Source organism: Nerophis lumbriciformis, linkage group LG23, assembly GCF_033978685.3.
Source record: "Nerophis lumbriciformis linkage group LG23, RoL_Nlum_v2.1, whole genome shotgun sequence".
In the NCBI taxonomy this organism is placed as follows: domain Eukaryota; kingdom Metazoa; phylum Chordata; class Actinopteri; order Syngnathiformes; family Syngnathidae; genus Nerophis; species Nerophis lumbriciformis.
The window spans coordinates 35597086-35613875 of NC_084570.2; the positions used below are offsets into that span (position 1 = coordinate 35597086).

Below are 16790 nucleotides of genomic sequence, written 5' to 3' on the forward strand. Positions count from 1 at the left end.
AGAAGTTGTTGGCACCAATGTCAGGAATCATTAAAGATGTTGGCACTAATGTCAGGAATCATTAAAGATGTTGGCACTAATGCCAGGAATCATTAAAGATGTTGGCACTAATGTCAGGAATCATTAAAGAAGATGTTGGCACTAATGTCAGGAATCATTAAAGAAGATGTTGGCACTAATGTCAGGAATCATTAAAGATGTTGGCACTAATGTCAGGAATCATTAAAGATGTTGGCACTAATGTCAGGAATCATTAAAGAAGATGTTGGCACTAATGTCAGGAATCATTAAAGAAGATGTTGGCACTAATGTCAGGAATCATTAAAGATGTTGGCACTAATGTCAGGAATCATTAAAGAAGATGTTGGCACTAATGTCAGGAATCATTAAAGATGTTGGCACTAATGTCAGGAATCATTAAAGAAGATGTTGGCACTAATGTCAGGAATCATTAAAGATGTTGGCACTAATGTCAGGAATCATTAAAGAAGATGTTGGCACTAATGTCAGGAATCATTAAAGAAGATGTTAGCACTAATGTCAGGAATCATTAAAGATGTTGGCACTAATGTCAGGAATCATTAAAGAATATGTTGGCACTAATGTCAGGAATCATTAAAGAAGATGTTGGCACTAATGTCAGGAATCATTAAAGATGTTGGCACTAATGTCAGGAATCATTAAAGAAGATGTTGGCACTAATGTCAGGAATCATTAAAGATGTTGGCACTAATGTCAGGAATCATTAAAGATGTTGGCACTAATGTCAGGAATCATCATCTCTCATCATTGCCTGCGAGAGGCAATGATGAGAGATATAGCAGATTAGTCTCGCTTAACAAGTGGCTGGCTAGCTTCTGTAGACAACAGGGACTAACGTTTATTGATAATTGGCCCTCTTTCTGGGGCAAACCAGGCTTGCTGATGAGGGACGGCCTTCACCCTAACCAGGAAGGCGCCATCATCCTGTCTAAAAACATAGACTACTGTTTAAGTCACATTTGACTAACTACACTAGAGCAAGCCCGGTCACAGGCAATTACAGAGCCTGCTAGTCCGGGTGAGGAGTCAGTTAAGCTAGAACTAGCCAGCGCCAGGCTGGATAATTCCTGTACGCATAGCAATTTTCTTAGAATAACACACAACTCACATAATGTGTTTTCTGTTGTGAATGTGTCAGGGGTAGATATGCATTCTACTGAGGTGGCAAATCATGATGCGTTCAGTCGATCGCTGCATCAAGCAAACAATCTGAAAATTCCCGTCGTATCAATTCCTAGATATGGTCGAAACTATTTAAAGTGCACTACGTATAATAAACGCAACATTATTAATATTTCTACTACGGATAATTTAAACAAAACTCGTCAAAACAGCCCAATACTTATAATATGGGCTTTTTAAACATAAGATCATTGTCTCCCAAAACGTTATTAGTTAATGAGGTCATTAGAGACAACAATCTTAACGTCATTGGTCTTAGCGAAACCTGGCTCAAACCAGACGAATTTTTTGCGTTAAATGAGGCATCTCCTCCTAACTATACGAATGCGCATATTGCCCGTCCCCTTAAAAGGGGTGGGGGGGTCGCACTAATATACAATGAAAACTTTAACCTTACCCCTAACCTAAATAATAAATACAAATCGTTTGAGGTGCTTACTATGAGGTCTGTCGCACCGCTGCCTCTCGATATGGCTGTTATCTACCGCCCCCCAGGGCCCTACTCGGACTTTATTAATGAATTCTCAGAGTTCGTTGCTGATCTAGTGACGCACGCAGACAATATAATCATAATGGGGGACTTTAATATCCATATGAATACCCTATCGGACCCTCAGTGCGTGGCGCTCCAGACTATAATTGATAGCTGTGGTCTTACACAAATAATAAATGAACCTACGCATCGCAACGGCAATACGATACATCTAGTGCTGGTCAGGGGTGTCACCACCTCCAAAGTTATGGTACTCCTGTATACTAAAGTAATGTCCGATCATTACCTTATAAAATTCGAAGTTCTGACTCATTGTCAACAAACTAATAATAATAATAACTGCTATAGCAGCCGCAACATTAATGCTGCCACAACGATGACTCTTGCTGACCTACTGCCTTCGGTAATGGCACCATTCCCAAATTATGTCGGCTCTATTGATAACCTCACTAACAACTTTGACAATGCCCTGCGCAAAACCATTGATAGTATAGCACCGCTAAAACAAAAAAGGGCCCCTAAAAGGCGCACCCCATGGTTTACAGAAGAAACCAGAGCTCATAAATTATCATGTAGAAAGTTGGAACGCAAATGGCGCGCGACCAAGCTTGAAGTTTTCCATCAAGCATGGAGTGATAGTTTAATATCGTATAAACGCATGCTTACCTTAGCTAAAGCTAAATATTACTAAAATCTCATCCGCCTCAACAAAAACGACCCTAAATTTTTGTTTAGTACAGTAGCATCGCTAACCCAACAAGGGACTCCTCCCAATAGCTCCACCCACTCGGCAGATGACTTTATGAATTTCTTTAATAAGAAAATTGAACTCATTAGAAAGGAGATTAAAGACAACGCATCCCAGCTACAACTGGGTTCTATGAACACAGATACAACTGTATCTACGACGGATACTGCAATACAAAATAGTCTCTCTCTTTTTGATGAAATAACATTAGAGGAACTATTACAGCGTGTAAGTGGGATAAAACAAACAACATGTTTACTCGACCCACTTCCTGGGAAACTTATCAAGGAGCTTTTTGTATTATTAGGTCCATCAGTGCTAAATATTATAAACTTATCACTTTCCTCTGGCACTGTTCGCCTAGCATTCAAGAAAGCGGTTATTCATCCTCTGCTCAAAAGACCTAACCTTGATCCTGACCTCATGGTAAACTACCGACCGGTGTCCCACCTTCCCTTTATTTCGAAAATCCTCGAAAAAATTGTCGCACAGCAGCTAAATGAACACTTAGTGTCTAACAATCTCTGTGAACCTTTTCAATCCGGTTTCAGGGCAAATCACTCTACGGAGACAGCCCTCGCAAAAATGACTAATGATCTACTGCTAACGATGGATTCTGATGCGTCATCTATGTTGCTGCTTCTTGATCTTAGCGCTGCTTTCGATACCGTCGATCATAATATTTTATTAGAGCGTATCAAAACACGTATTGGTATGTCAGACTTAGCTTTGTCGTGGTTTAACTCTTATCTTACTGACAGGATGCAATGCGTCTCCCATAATAATGTGACCTCGGACTATGTTAAGGTAACGTGCGGAGTTCCTCAGGGTTCGGTTCTTGGCCCTGCACTCTTTAGTATTTACATGCTGCCGCTAGGCGACATCATACGCAAATACGGTGTTAGCTTTCATTGTTATGCTGATGACACCCAACTCTACATGCCCCTAAAGCTGACCAACACGCCGGATTGTAGTCAGCTGGAGGCGTGTCTTAATGAAATTAAACAATGGATGTCCGCTAACTTCTTGCAACTCAACGCCAAGAAAACGGAAATGCTGATTATCGGTCCTGCTAAACACCGACATTTATTTAATAATACCACCTTAACATTTGACAACCAAACAATTACACAAGGCGAATCAGTAAAGAATCTGGGTATTATCTTCGACCCAACTCTCTCGTTTAAATCACACATTAAGAGTGTTACTAAAACGGCCTTCTTTCATCTCCGTAATATCGCTAAAATCCGTTCTATTTTATCCACTAGCGACGCTGAGATCATTATTCATGCGTTTGTTACGTCTCGTCTCGACTACTGTAACGTATTATTTTCGGGTCTCCCTATGTCTAGCATTAAAAAATTACAGTTGGTACAAAATGCGGCTGCTAGACTTTTGACAAGAACAAGAAAGTTTGATCATATTACGCCTATACTGGCTCACCTGCACTGGCTTCCTGTGCACTTAAGATGTGACTTTAAGGTTTTACTACTTACGTATAAAATACTACACGGTCTAGCTCCATCCTATCTTGTCGATTGCATTGTACCATATGTCCCGGCAAGAAATCTGCGTTCAAAGAACTCCGGCTTATTAGTGATTCCCAGAGCCCAAAAAAAGTCTGCGGGCTATAGAGCGTTTTCTATTCGGGCTCCAGTACTATGGAATGCCCTCCCGGTAACAATTAGAGATGCTACCTCAATAGAAACATTTAAGTCCCATCTTAAAACTCATTTGTATACTCTAGCCTTTAAATAGCCCCCCTGTTAGACCAGTTGATCTGCCGTTTCTTTTCTTTTCTCCTCTGCTCCCCTTTTCCTTGAGGGGGGGGGGGCACAGGTCCGGTGGTCATGGATGAAGTGCTGGCTGTCCAGAGTCGGGACCCGGGGTGGACCGCTCGCCTGTGCATCGGCTGGGAACATCTCTGCGCTGCTGACCCGTCTCCGCTCGGGATGGTGTCCTGCTGGCCCCACTATGGACTGGACTCTTACTATTATGTTGGATCCACTATGGACTGGACTCTCACAATATTATGTCAGACCCACTCGACATCTATTGCTTTCGGTCTCCCCTAGAGGGGGGGGGGTTACCCACATATGCGGTCCTCTCCAAGGTTTCTCATAGTCATTCACATCGACGTCCCACTGGGGTGAGTTTTTCCTTGCCCTTATGTGGGCTTTGTACCGAGGATGTCGTTGTGGCTTGTGCAGCCCTTTGAGACACTTGTGATTTAGGGCTATATAAATAAAGATTGATTGATTGATTGATTGATTAAAGAAGATGTTGGCACTAATGTCAGGAATCATTAAAGATGTTGGCACTAATGTCAGGAATCATTAAAGAAGATGTTAGCACTAATGTCAGGAATCATTAAAGATGTTGGCACTAATGTCAGGAATCATTAAAGAAGATGTTGGCACTAATGTCAGGAATCATTAAAGAAGATGTTGGCACTAATGTCAGGAATCATTAAAGAAGATGTTGGCAATAATGTCAGGAATCATTAAAGATGTTGGCACTAATGCCAGGAATCATTAAAGATGTTGGCACTAATGTCAGGAATCATTAAAGAAGATGTTAGCACTAATGTCAGGAATCATTAAAGATGTTGGCACTAATGTCAGGAATCATTAAAGATGTTGGCACTAATGTCAGGAATCATTAAAGAAGATGTTGGCACTAATGTCAGGAATCATTAAAGATGTTGGCACTAATGTCAGGAATCATTAAAGAAGATGTTAGCACTAATGTCAGGAATCATTAAAGATGTTGGCACTAATGTCAGGAATCATTAAAGATGTAGGCACTAATGTCAGGAATCATTAAAGAAGATGTTGGCTCTAATGTCAGGAATCATTAAAGAAGATGTTGGCACTAATGTCAGGAATCATTAAAGAAGATGTTGGCACTAATGTCAGGAATCATTAAAGAAGATGTTGGCACTAATGTCAGGAATCATTAAAGATGTTGGCACTAATGCCAGGAATCATTAAAGATGTTGGCACTAATGCCAGGAATCATTAAAGATGTTGGCACTAATGCCAGGAATCATTAAAGATGTTGGCACTAATGCCAGGAATCATTAAAGATGTTGGCTCTAATGCCAGGAATCATGCCGCCATTAAAAAAAGCTCCACTAACCCGCAGAGAGATTAGCGGGTGAGGCACAGCCGGGCTCGTAGCGATGGTATTTCCTGCGGACTTTGTTTGGAGCCCGAAGCGAGCTGTTGTGTCGCTGGCACTTCTTCACAGTCCAAGGTCTGGACTTTCTTTGGCCCTCCACCAAGGCCTCGCTCCCGCTCATCTTCTTCAGGAAACGTTTCTCCACATATTTGGACTTAATCCAGGCTTCCTTCTCCTGCCTGGAGAGCCAAGCAGACACGTTCAACCTTATAGATGCCGGCCCAGTGAAACAGCCCAGTGAGACGCTTACCTGGGACTGGACGCGCCAGGTTTTTTCACCCCCAGATCCTGGCACGCTCCCTCGTAAATGTGATTGATGACAGTGTTTCCCAGTTCACACATCAGCTGAGCGAGGGGAAAGACAATGTCAGTAAAAGTGGGATCTGGCTGAAGAGGAAGGACGTACCTTCAGGAGTTCTGGTTCCCAAGAGTCCAGAGTCAGTGAACGCACTTTGGAGCAATGGACCCCAAGACTCCTGGAACAGGAAACAAAACATCTGAGGGCTGCGACTTTAGTAGTCAGCAACATTTGGGATGACTTTGACGGTACGGGTCTGTCCCGCCTCCACCCACAGAGACAAAGAGTGGATGACTGACAAGAGAGTTCACTACATTCCTCTACAGAACAAACATGCCCAGCTGCTCAGACCAATGCAGTGAGTGAACCCTCTTGCAGCCTGTTTGGAAGCCATAAACAAACGTAACACACATGCCAATCTCATTGATTCTTCCATCAATACCTCCGCCAGGTTTGTTGCTGATTGGCAACATTTCACGAACACATTTTGAATAAACTGTCAGGAAATGTTCCAAATGGAAAAAAAACAACATTGAATTATATTTTGTTTATATTTCTGATTACGTTTACGATACGAGGCAGAACTTCTGTCTGTGTACGTTAACCCACCAAATTGTAGAATAAACACACATTTTCAATTCAGTCAATTCAATTGAATAGACTGCAAAGACAAGATATTTCATGTTCACACTGAGAAACTTCATTTTGTTTTTGCAAATAATCATGAACTTAGAATTTAATGGCAGCAACACATTGCAAAAAAGGCATTTTTACCACTGTGTTACATGGCCTTTCCTTTTAACAACACTCAGTAAAGGTTTGGGAACTGAGGAGACACATTTTTGAAGTGGAATTATTTCCCATTCTTGCTTAATGTACAGCTCAAGTTGTTCAACGGTCTCCCTTCTGATATTTTAGCCTTCATATTGCACCACACATTTTCAATGGGAGACAGTTCTGGACTACAGGCACGCCTGTCTAGTAACCGCACTCTTTTACTATGAAGCTACGCTGTAGTAACACGTGGCTTGGCATTGTCTTGCTGAAATAAGCAGGGGCGTCCATGGTAACGTTGCTTGGATGGCAACATATGTTGCTCCAAAAGCTGTATGTACCTTTCAGCATTAATGGTGCCTTCACAGATATGTAAGTTAGCCATGCCTTGGGCACTAATACACCCCCATACCATCACAGATGCTGTCTTTTACACTTTGACCCTAGAACAGTCCGGATGGTTCTTTTCCTCTTTGTACCGGAGGACACGACGTCCACAGTTTCCAAAAACACATTGAAATGTGGACTCATCAGACCACAAAGCATTTTCCACTTTGCATCAGTCCATCTTAGATGAGCTCGGGCCCAGCGAAGTGTTTCTGGGTGTTGTTGATAAATGGCTTTGGCTTTGCATAGTAGAGTTTTAACTTGCACTTACAGATGTAGCGACCAACTGTAGTTACTGACAGTGGTTTTCTGAAGTGTTCCTGAGCCCATGTGGTGATATCCTTTACACACTGATGTGGCTTTTTGATGCAGTACCGCCTGAGGGATCCAAGGTCCATAATATCATGGCTTACGTGCAGTGATTTCTCCAGATTCTCTGAACCTTTTGATGATATTACGGAGCGTAGATGGTGAAATCCCTAAATTCCTTGCAATAGCTGGTTGAAAAAATTTTGTTCTTAAACAATTTGCTCAGACATTTGTTAACAAAGTGGTGACCCTCGCCCCATCCTTGTTTGTGAATGACTGAGCATTTCATGTAAGCTGTTTTTATACCCAATCATGGCACCCACCTGTTCCCAATTAGCCTGTTCACCTGTGGGATGTTCCAAATAAGTCTTTGATGAGCATTCCTCAACTTTCTCAGTCGTTTTTGCCACTTGTGCCAGCTTTTTTGAAAAAATGTTGCAGGCATCAAATTCCAAATGAGCTAATATTTGCAAAAAATAAAGTTTCTCAGTGTGAACATGAAATATGTTGTCTTTGCAGTCTATTCAATTGAATATAAGTTGAAAAGGAGTTGTTGTATTCTCTTTTTATTTACCATTTACACAACGTGACAACTTCACTGCCTTTGTACTTTGTATAACTTGGCCGTGCAGGACCTTAAGTCCCAGATATATACTCATATATATATATATATATATATATATATATATATGTATATATACGTATGCATACACAGATACGTGAGGATGACATGAAGAGTGAAGATGTGTTTAGTCCACTCAGTGTATATGACATGAGTGGGGAACAAAGAGGTCAAGGTCACTGACCTGTGGATCCCTGAGCACTCGATACACAGCAGCACTCCCAGGTTGATGGAGGCCCAGCAGGGGGCAGTCTGCCCACAGTCACAACAGCGCTCGTTGCCCGCTAGGTTCTGCACACGCTGTAGGAGACCTTCACCGCCTCCACGGTAGACCTTGTCCACCCTCTCACCTCGCTCTCTGGGCTCGCTGGCAGAGTCGATGCTGCTGGTGGACGGTGAGGCGGTCCGGTCCAGACGCTGTGAGGAACCAATGTAGTAATTATCAGCTACCTCAATGTAGTAATCATCAACTACCTCAATGTAGTAATTATCAGCGATGTCTTTGTAAGCCGAGGCAATGCTGGCTTGGACTGCTTGGATCCACGCCTGCCGCAGCTTCTCGGACTCCGCCTGCATCATGCAGCTCCTACAAGACATTGTAGACAACTGTCACGTACCAAGAGTGGTACACATACCCAGTGTTGGGTTAGTTACTGAAAAGCAGTAACTAGTTACAGTTACTAGTTACTTCATTTCAAAAGTAACTCAGTTACTAACTCAGTTACTTACACCAAAAAGTAATGCGTTACTGTGAAAAGTAACTATTTAGTTACTTCTTTTTTCTTTCTTTTTTAAAGCTCCAATTAATGCCCTTTTAGCCTTCATTTCAGTACTGTTATTGTAGTGGAGAATAATACAATCTGTTGATCAACTTGACATGCATTTGCATCACTCAACTCTGCTAAGCCATGTGGTCTACATACAACACACAAAGACAAAGATATGTTACAAAGGCCAATTTGTTTCTGGCCAGAACAAATTGACAAAACTATTTTAAATAGCTGCAACATAACATACATAAGTAACAAACAACATAATAACAGCATAGATGTAAACCAAGAAAGGCTCACACTACATACACAAAGTCTAACCAGGCATTTTCTTCCTCAAGTAATTCTTATACAAAATCATGTCTGAAACCCAGAACACTACACATTTCCCCAGTTTTAGTTTAGAGATAAGGAAAGATTGGCCTGGCCCACTAGGATCCCTCTTTATGTTTGTGAACTTTATAGTCTATACATTTAGAGTGATGTGATAATCAAACACTCTAGAAGTCTAGAATGAAAGAGTATATAAGAGAATTGACAGCAACGTTCCCTCTCAGGAGCGCGCATGTGCAATTGCGCACTGCTCAAGCGTCCTCTACGCACGGCAAATCTATGCCATGCACAAAATCAAATAAAAAAATAAGCGCATAACAATTTTCGACACGACACGGACACGACAGAGAAAACCGTTTTCGTCATCATTGTTCAAATATTGTAACGTCTGTCGAGACGCTTTGAGGACATGAATTCCATCCATCACTTTACTGAGCAAAACTCTTTACTGTCGGCCATAAACACATCACCAAAACATTAGTAAAAAAAATTATATCTAGCAAAACTGGTCATTTTCTGCAGTACAAACCAGACCAAAAGCAACTTTGTTATATCAACAGCAGCCGCTCGCTCTCTCACGTGCGCCAACACTTGCACATATGGCACTTAGCCAGTGATGCGTTTACAGCCACACAAAAAGTCGGACAACTCCAACACCACACATAAAGTGTCATTCCAGGTCGTTACACTATGATTTACCAATCAAATGTGTGCTTATTCTAGTGTCATTTATTAGGAATCTTAATTTATAAATATTAATCATTAAATGCTGTTAGTATATTAAATAAATACTAATAAAAATATATTTTTTACAAACAGGAAGTTGCAGGAATGTACACATGATCCCCTGCTTACATCTCATTGTGCAACATGTGAATGTTTTAATGGGAACTAAATGCAATGTCTGAAAGGGGTACAAATTATTTCCAAAGCAGGACCTCCACCCAGACAAACAATACAAGTACACAGTTCATGAAAAACAATATTTTTTGTTATTGTCATTATAAGTGGGCCTAAACACTTATATTAGAAATGGAAATGACTGCTGTCATTTGATTATAATAATAAGAGAATGTTGTCTGTCTATCTGTGTTGGCCCTGTGATGAGGTGGGGACTTGTCCAGGGTGTACCCTGCCTTCCGCCCGAATGCAGCTGAGATAGGCTCCAGCGACCCCGAAAGGGACAAGCGGTAGGAAATGGATGGATGGATGGAGATGTAAGTTGTTATTTAGTGAGGTTTGGGACAGGTGTGCTGCTGGTGTAGCCACAGTGTGCACGTCTAAAGTTGCTCACATGGACTCCACTCAATGCTCAGGGAGTTTTTGCGTTTGCTCACACATGAACAATTAGAGGGAACATTGATTGACAGAGTGTGTACCTTCAGCGGTGAATGGTGAGAAGAGGCAAAGTTAATCCTTAAATGGTGGAGGTGAAGTGGCATCAGAGTCTCTGTCTCTCTTTACTAGCTTCGTCGAAGCATGTTGCTATGTAGCTTGTTTCAGCAGATTTGAATTGCTGTTTTGGGCAGTAGATGGCATCTTTGATCCAAAGCACAATTTACATTTAACTAAAATGTTATTTTCTTTGTGCTCGACAAAAGAAAAGTAGTGAAAATATCTCCATGTTAGCAAACTCGACTTCTGGCTCCGCCATGATCAGACACGCCCCCCCCCCCCCCCATTCATAGTTTTGATGTGACAATCTACAATGTAAATAGTCATGAAAATAAAGAAAAAAGGCATTGAATGAGGAAAAGGTGTGTGCAAACTTTTGGCCTGTACTGTATGTATATATGTAATGTATGTATATATGTATATATGTATATATGTGTATATATATATATATATATATATATATATATATATATATATATATATATATATATATATATATATATATATACATATATATATATATATATATTGATACTGTTGTTGATAATATTCATTTTTGTTTCACTACTTTTGGTTTGTTCTGTGTCATGTTTGTGTCTCCTCTCAATTGCTCTGTTTATTGCAGTTCAGAGTGTTGCTGGGTCGGGTTTGGTTTTGGAATTGAATTGCATTGTTATGGTATTGCTGTGTATTGTTTTGTTGGATTGATTAATTAAAAAAAAAAAAAAAAAGATTTTTTAAAAATGAGAATCGATTCTGAATCGCACAACGTGAAGATCGCGATTCAAATTTGAATCGATTTTTTCCCACACCCCTAATATATATATATATATATATATATATATATATATATATATATATATATATATATATATATATATATATATATATATACACACACACAAACACACCGGTGCGTTCTATAGTCCGGAAAATACGATGGTAATCTATGGATGTTACTTCACTAACGGCTAAATTATGGAATAGATTAAGCAAAGAAATCAAACAATGAACTAAAATGATGCACTTTAAGAAACTGTTCAAACTCAAAGTGTTTACAAAGTACAGGGGAAAAAAAACCTGAAAAAACATCTTGAACCTTCTTAAAAAAAGAGAACATCTTAGTCATCTCATAAAGGATGAATAAAGACATCAAGGACTTTTTTGTTTTGTTTGATCATCCGTTTTACTGCCCTGTTACAAGCACAATTAAGGTATGTAAATAAACATTTACAGTATCTTTATGAGAAAATATCCCATTTCACAACGTATATATCGGTGCGGCTAATATATGAAAAAAAAATTTCCTTCTAAAATGTAATGACTGCGTACTCATGCAGCTTATAGTCTGGAAACTCGTATCTCTGGAAACATTCAGGCGTGACATCAAGTTCTTACTTGGTGGGTGAGACCACCTCGAAACAGAACCTCCTCTCGTTGTCTTCACATGGTTTGACTGAGCAAAGTCTCAGGTCTTCCACCACCACAGTCAAGGAGTCCTGTCAACGGAGAACACCTCTTAGTTACCAAATTGTGGGCCCCCACACACAAGTCTCCTAAAGGCCCCCCCATCCCAACCTAAAGCCACACACACTTGGTATGTTTACATGCACTAAAACGCTAATTTATTATTAAATTATGAGGATTGGGTTAAAAACAGCACTTCTAAAGGGAACATAGCTAGACCACATCCCTAAATAATGAGCTTTTTTAGGGCCCTACTGAGATCTTTTATACGTTTGGACGCCTTTTTGAGGCCCTCAACATGTACGATAAGTGAGCTATGGCCAAAAATCTTCTATTGTGGGGGTCCCGGAAAAATGACATTTCTAAAAAGGCTCTCTAGCGCCACCTGTAAAATGAGAACAAAGTATACCACCCGTACGGACAGGAAAATGGCAGGAGACGACTTTGACCAAGAGAGGTTAAAATCCCGATACTCCACGTATACTGAAGGTGATGACTAATGTTTCCCTCGCCATGAGATGTGGGCGCGGCATGGCGACAAACTTTGCTCCCGTGGGTTTTGGCCAATGTTCGGCGAAAAAAAAGGGTCGTACTTATAACTTTTTTTCAAAAATAAAAATGGCAACAAATGCAACCTGCTCATTGGCCTAGTGGTTAGAGTGTCCGCCCTGAGATCGGTAGGTTGTGAGTTCAAACCCCGGCCGAGTCATACCAAAGACTATAAAAATGGGACCCATTACCTCCCTGCTTGGCACTCAGCACATCAAGGGTTGGAATTGGGGGTTAAATCACCAAAAATGATTCCCGGGCGCGGCCACCGCTGCTGCCCACTGCTCCCCTCACCTCCCAGGGGGTGATCAAGGGTGATGGGTCAAATGCAGAGAATAATTTCGCCACACCCAGTGTGTGTGTGACAATCATTGGTACTTTAACTTTAACTTTAATATAAAGTATCCAGAATGTGAATTTTAATGATCATACAACTTCTTTGTTCACTTCAACATGAATAGAAATAGTCAAGTTCACCTTTACGTCAAAGTGTCAAGCAAACCAAAAAATTATTATTATTATATTAATAATGGGAGTTAAGTCTCCCCCTGTCTTTAACACCTAGTGACACCCTCTGTTTCCAACTCTAAGCAAGGTCGTTGAACGCACCACAGCCAAAGTCAAACTTGTACAATACTTGGACAGATTTCTTACATTTCTTCCAAGACGTCATCCTTGTTCCAAAATGTCAGATTTGATGATGTGACCTTCTTCATTTGTTACTGAACTTCCAGATTGTTTACATGTTTCAAATAGCATAAACGTGATCCATTCCCAAAATCAAAGTACCTTAAGTTTCTTCTGGTACACCAGCTGGCTGTTCTGGATGGAGAACCAGCGCCTGGTGGGGAGAGAGAAAGAAGGTGTGGTGTGAAGTTAGTCCGACTAAAGTCATCAGCGACTATCATAACCACTCAAAGATAATAATTACACTGCAAAAAGTCAGTGTTCAAAAACAAGGGAAAAAAATACAAAAATTAGGGATATTTTACTTGAACTAAGCAAAATTATCTGCCAATATAACAAGAAAATTTGGCTTGTCAAGACTTTCCAAAACAAGTAAAATAAGCTAACCTCAATGACCCCCAAAATACCTTAAAATAAGTATATTCTCACTAATAACAAGTGCACTTTTCTTGATAGAAAAAACAAATATGAGACCTTTTTTCTCAATATGTTGAAAAATATTCTTAAATTAAGTAAATGCTAGTGCCATTATCTTGACATAATGGTATGCGCTCGGCATTACATTTCTTGAAACCAGCAAACTTACACTAAAAACTAGTTTATTTTTCTTAATGGAAAGGCAACAAGGCAACCGCTTGTTACTCTCGGGGTCTCCTAGCCGCTCAGGTAAATCATATTGTCAAAAATGCATTTTTCCATCGTTGACATGACATCATCGCGCCAAGTGCGTGCTCTTTCAGTCAATTAGTGCGCAAGGAATATACGTATATATATATATATATATATATATATATATATATATATATATATATATACACTGTACTGTGCAATCTACGAATAAAAGTCTCAATCAATCAATCAAAAAAGCACTTTTTATGTAGAAAGGTTTTGTTAAGAAACCATTCTGAGCCTTATCTTATTTAGTTTTTATTTTATATATGTTGACCACATTAACCCTGGCAATCGACACCTGTGTGTATATGTATGTTATTGTTATGCTTAGCATTCATGACTGCCTGCTGTTGCAGCGATCAGCCTAGTGGTGGCTCACATCCATCACACTATTTTTGGGCAAAATTATTATAGTGTTCCCAATGTTAAAAGGATAAAGCCATTGTTTACAAATTTGGTAAATAAATAACCAAAAAATTTATATTTTGTTGTTTTCTTACTGTACCGAAAATGAACCGAACCGTGACCTCTAAACCGAGGTACGTACCGAACCGAAATCTTTGTGTACCGTTACACCCTTATATATATATATATATACATATATACATATATATATATATATATATATATATATATATATATATATATATATATATATATACAGCCCGGCCAATTTTTTTTTATTGTAATTTTAAAGAATTTACCTGAATGTGCATGAACTATTTCTGTTCAAAATAGTTAGAAATGTCCCATGTTAAATGTTTAAATATTAACTGTCAGTTTACTGTAGTGTGCCAACTGTACTACTATAAGAGTACATCTTTTCTATTTTTTCATTGAAAATAAAACAGCAAAGTCCATTTGGCTGTCATCTGTTTTAATTATGAGACACGATTGTGTCAAGTCATGATTTTTTATTTCATGCTTGAAATAAGAAATTATTACTTTGAAAAAGCAGTTTTATACTTGTGAGTGTTGATGACACAGCTTTGCAACAGTTGATATTCTAGTTTCAAGCATGTTTTACTCAATATAGGTCATAAAATCTCAGCAACAAGCTGTAATATCTTACTGAGATAATTTAGGACCTAAACCCTTAAAACAAGTAAAACACTCTAACATAAAATCTGCTTAGTGAGAAGAATGATCTTATCAGACAGAAAATAAGCAAATATCACCCTTATTTGAGATATTCAATCTTACTTAGATTTCAGTTTTTGCAGTGTAGCTTTGTCGGTCTTGTAGTTTGTGCTTTTAAAAGGTTTTTTGTGTCATACATTATACGAGTCATACTCAAACTGTGCTGCACACTTTCCGTAAATCCTGGACTATAAGCCGGCACTTTTTTTCCTACGCTTTGAGCCCTGCTGCTTATAAAACGATGGGGCTGATTACGGATTTTTCTTCGCTGACGGCCATGATGCAAATAGTTTAAAATAACACTGAGAAGGCGTGTGCCATATTTTAGGCAACTCTGCTCACTGCAGTGTCCCTCTGCTTAGGGCTTTAAACCGGAGGTACAAGTGTCGTTCCTTCTTCTAGTTGTCCAGAACGCTGCTACTCGTATGGGTTCTTCGTTTGTAAGTTTTACAATATAACTAAAACAATTCTCACTTACTAAACCGTTCCATGTGTGATGTCTGTAGGAGTGTTTTCATGCATATTTGTATGAGCTATCATAATGTAATCAAGCTTGCGTCGTTAGGATTAGCTAATATGCTAACATGTTTATGAGTGTCTGTGTTAGTTTTATTAACTTACAATGGCATTCTTTTTGTATTGTTTCAGTTTTGGAAATTCTCCAAAATGTCACCGTGGAGTTATTGAGTCTGTTTAGCTGATTGGAGAGCTAGCTTCCGTAGCTAGTGTGTCCATGGCTATGACTTCTGTTTTGTTTGATCAGCCGTTTTACTGCCATGTTACAGACACCGTTTGTAAACAATTAAGGTATGTGAATAAACATATACAAAATCATTCAGTGTAAATAACTTACTTCACAACGTATATATCTGCGGCTTAATGTATTGGCTAATATATGGAATAATATTTGTTTAGTCTAAAATTTAGTGGGTGCGGCTTATAGTCCGTGAAATTGTTTAATTAAATATTCAAACATGGTGTTACTGTTCAAACGGTGTGTACAAACTATTAAAAATACTTGTTAAATAAACCTCTTCCTTGTTTTTAATGAATACTTGGGCCTAATACGCTACTGTAGTTTACTTGGAGAGCCAAATGTTTTCCGAGGTGGTCCTTGGAAAAAACTATTAAACTATTATTGAACTATTTATTAAATGTCCTTTAGTTGCGGTCTGCTCCACTTCACCTGTTCCAGGTCTTGAACGCGTTGCTGGCCCTCTTGAAGAGGTAGCCCTCCATGACCACACCATTGGGGGCCTCCACATTGAACTCCAACTTGGGGTCATCGTAAGAAAAGTCCTGAGACGACAAGTTCATCAAATTATTGCTGAGGTGTGAACTCCTGTCCTGACTCAGAAGGTGACAACATAATAATAATAATAATAATAATAATAATAATAATAATAATAATAATAATAATAATAATAATAATAATGCTTGTGTAAAAGAAACAAAACCTAAAAGTGTGGATCCATACTGAAAACATGGATCATGTCGATACTAGATCTTCAATATTGATTCTCAAATCAAAATATCGATACTTTTGATACTTTCTTTCAGGGGTGTCCAAACTTTTTTTTTAATTTATTTAATTAGCACTATTTTACAACAGACTACTGGCCCAAAGTGCTGCAGAGATGAAAAGAAAATCATCATAATAATAATCACAATCAGTACAGAACATTCTATCTATAAAAATGGATAAAAAGGTACAAATGTCCACAAAGCTCAAAGGTTGC

At 39.2% G+C, this 16790-nt stretch overlaps 1 protein-coding gene across 1 annotated transcript in view; it reads right to left on the reverse strand.

The window, feature by feature from the left end:
• The window catches only part of LOC133622743 (arf-GAP with coiled-coil, ANK repeat and PH domain-containing protein 3-like), a 129738-nt gene that overhangs the window by 18277 nt on the left and 94671 nt on the right, over positions 1 to 16790 (reverse strand). The window contains exons 11-18 of the mRNA XM_072915884.1: positions 16238 to 16350; positions 13342 to 13393; positions 11935 to 12035; positions 8513 to 8624; positions 8223 to 8455; positions 6055 to 6124; positions 5899 to 5993; positions 5607 to 5827 (exon numbers count right to left, since the gene is read on the reverse strand). Coding sequence (XP_072771985.1) covers positions 5607 to 5827; positions 5899 to 5993; positions 6055 to 6124; positions 8223 to 8455; positions 8513 to 8624; positions 11935 to 12035; positions 13342 to 13393; positions 16238 to 16350 — 997 coding nt within the window. The remainder of the gene's footprint in view (positions 1 to 5606; positions 5828 to 5898; positions 5994 to 6054; positions 6125 to 8222; positions 8456 to 8512; positions 8625 to 11934; positions 12036 to 13341; positions 13394 to 16237; positions 16351 to 16790) is intronic.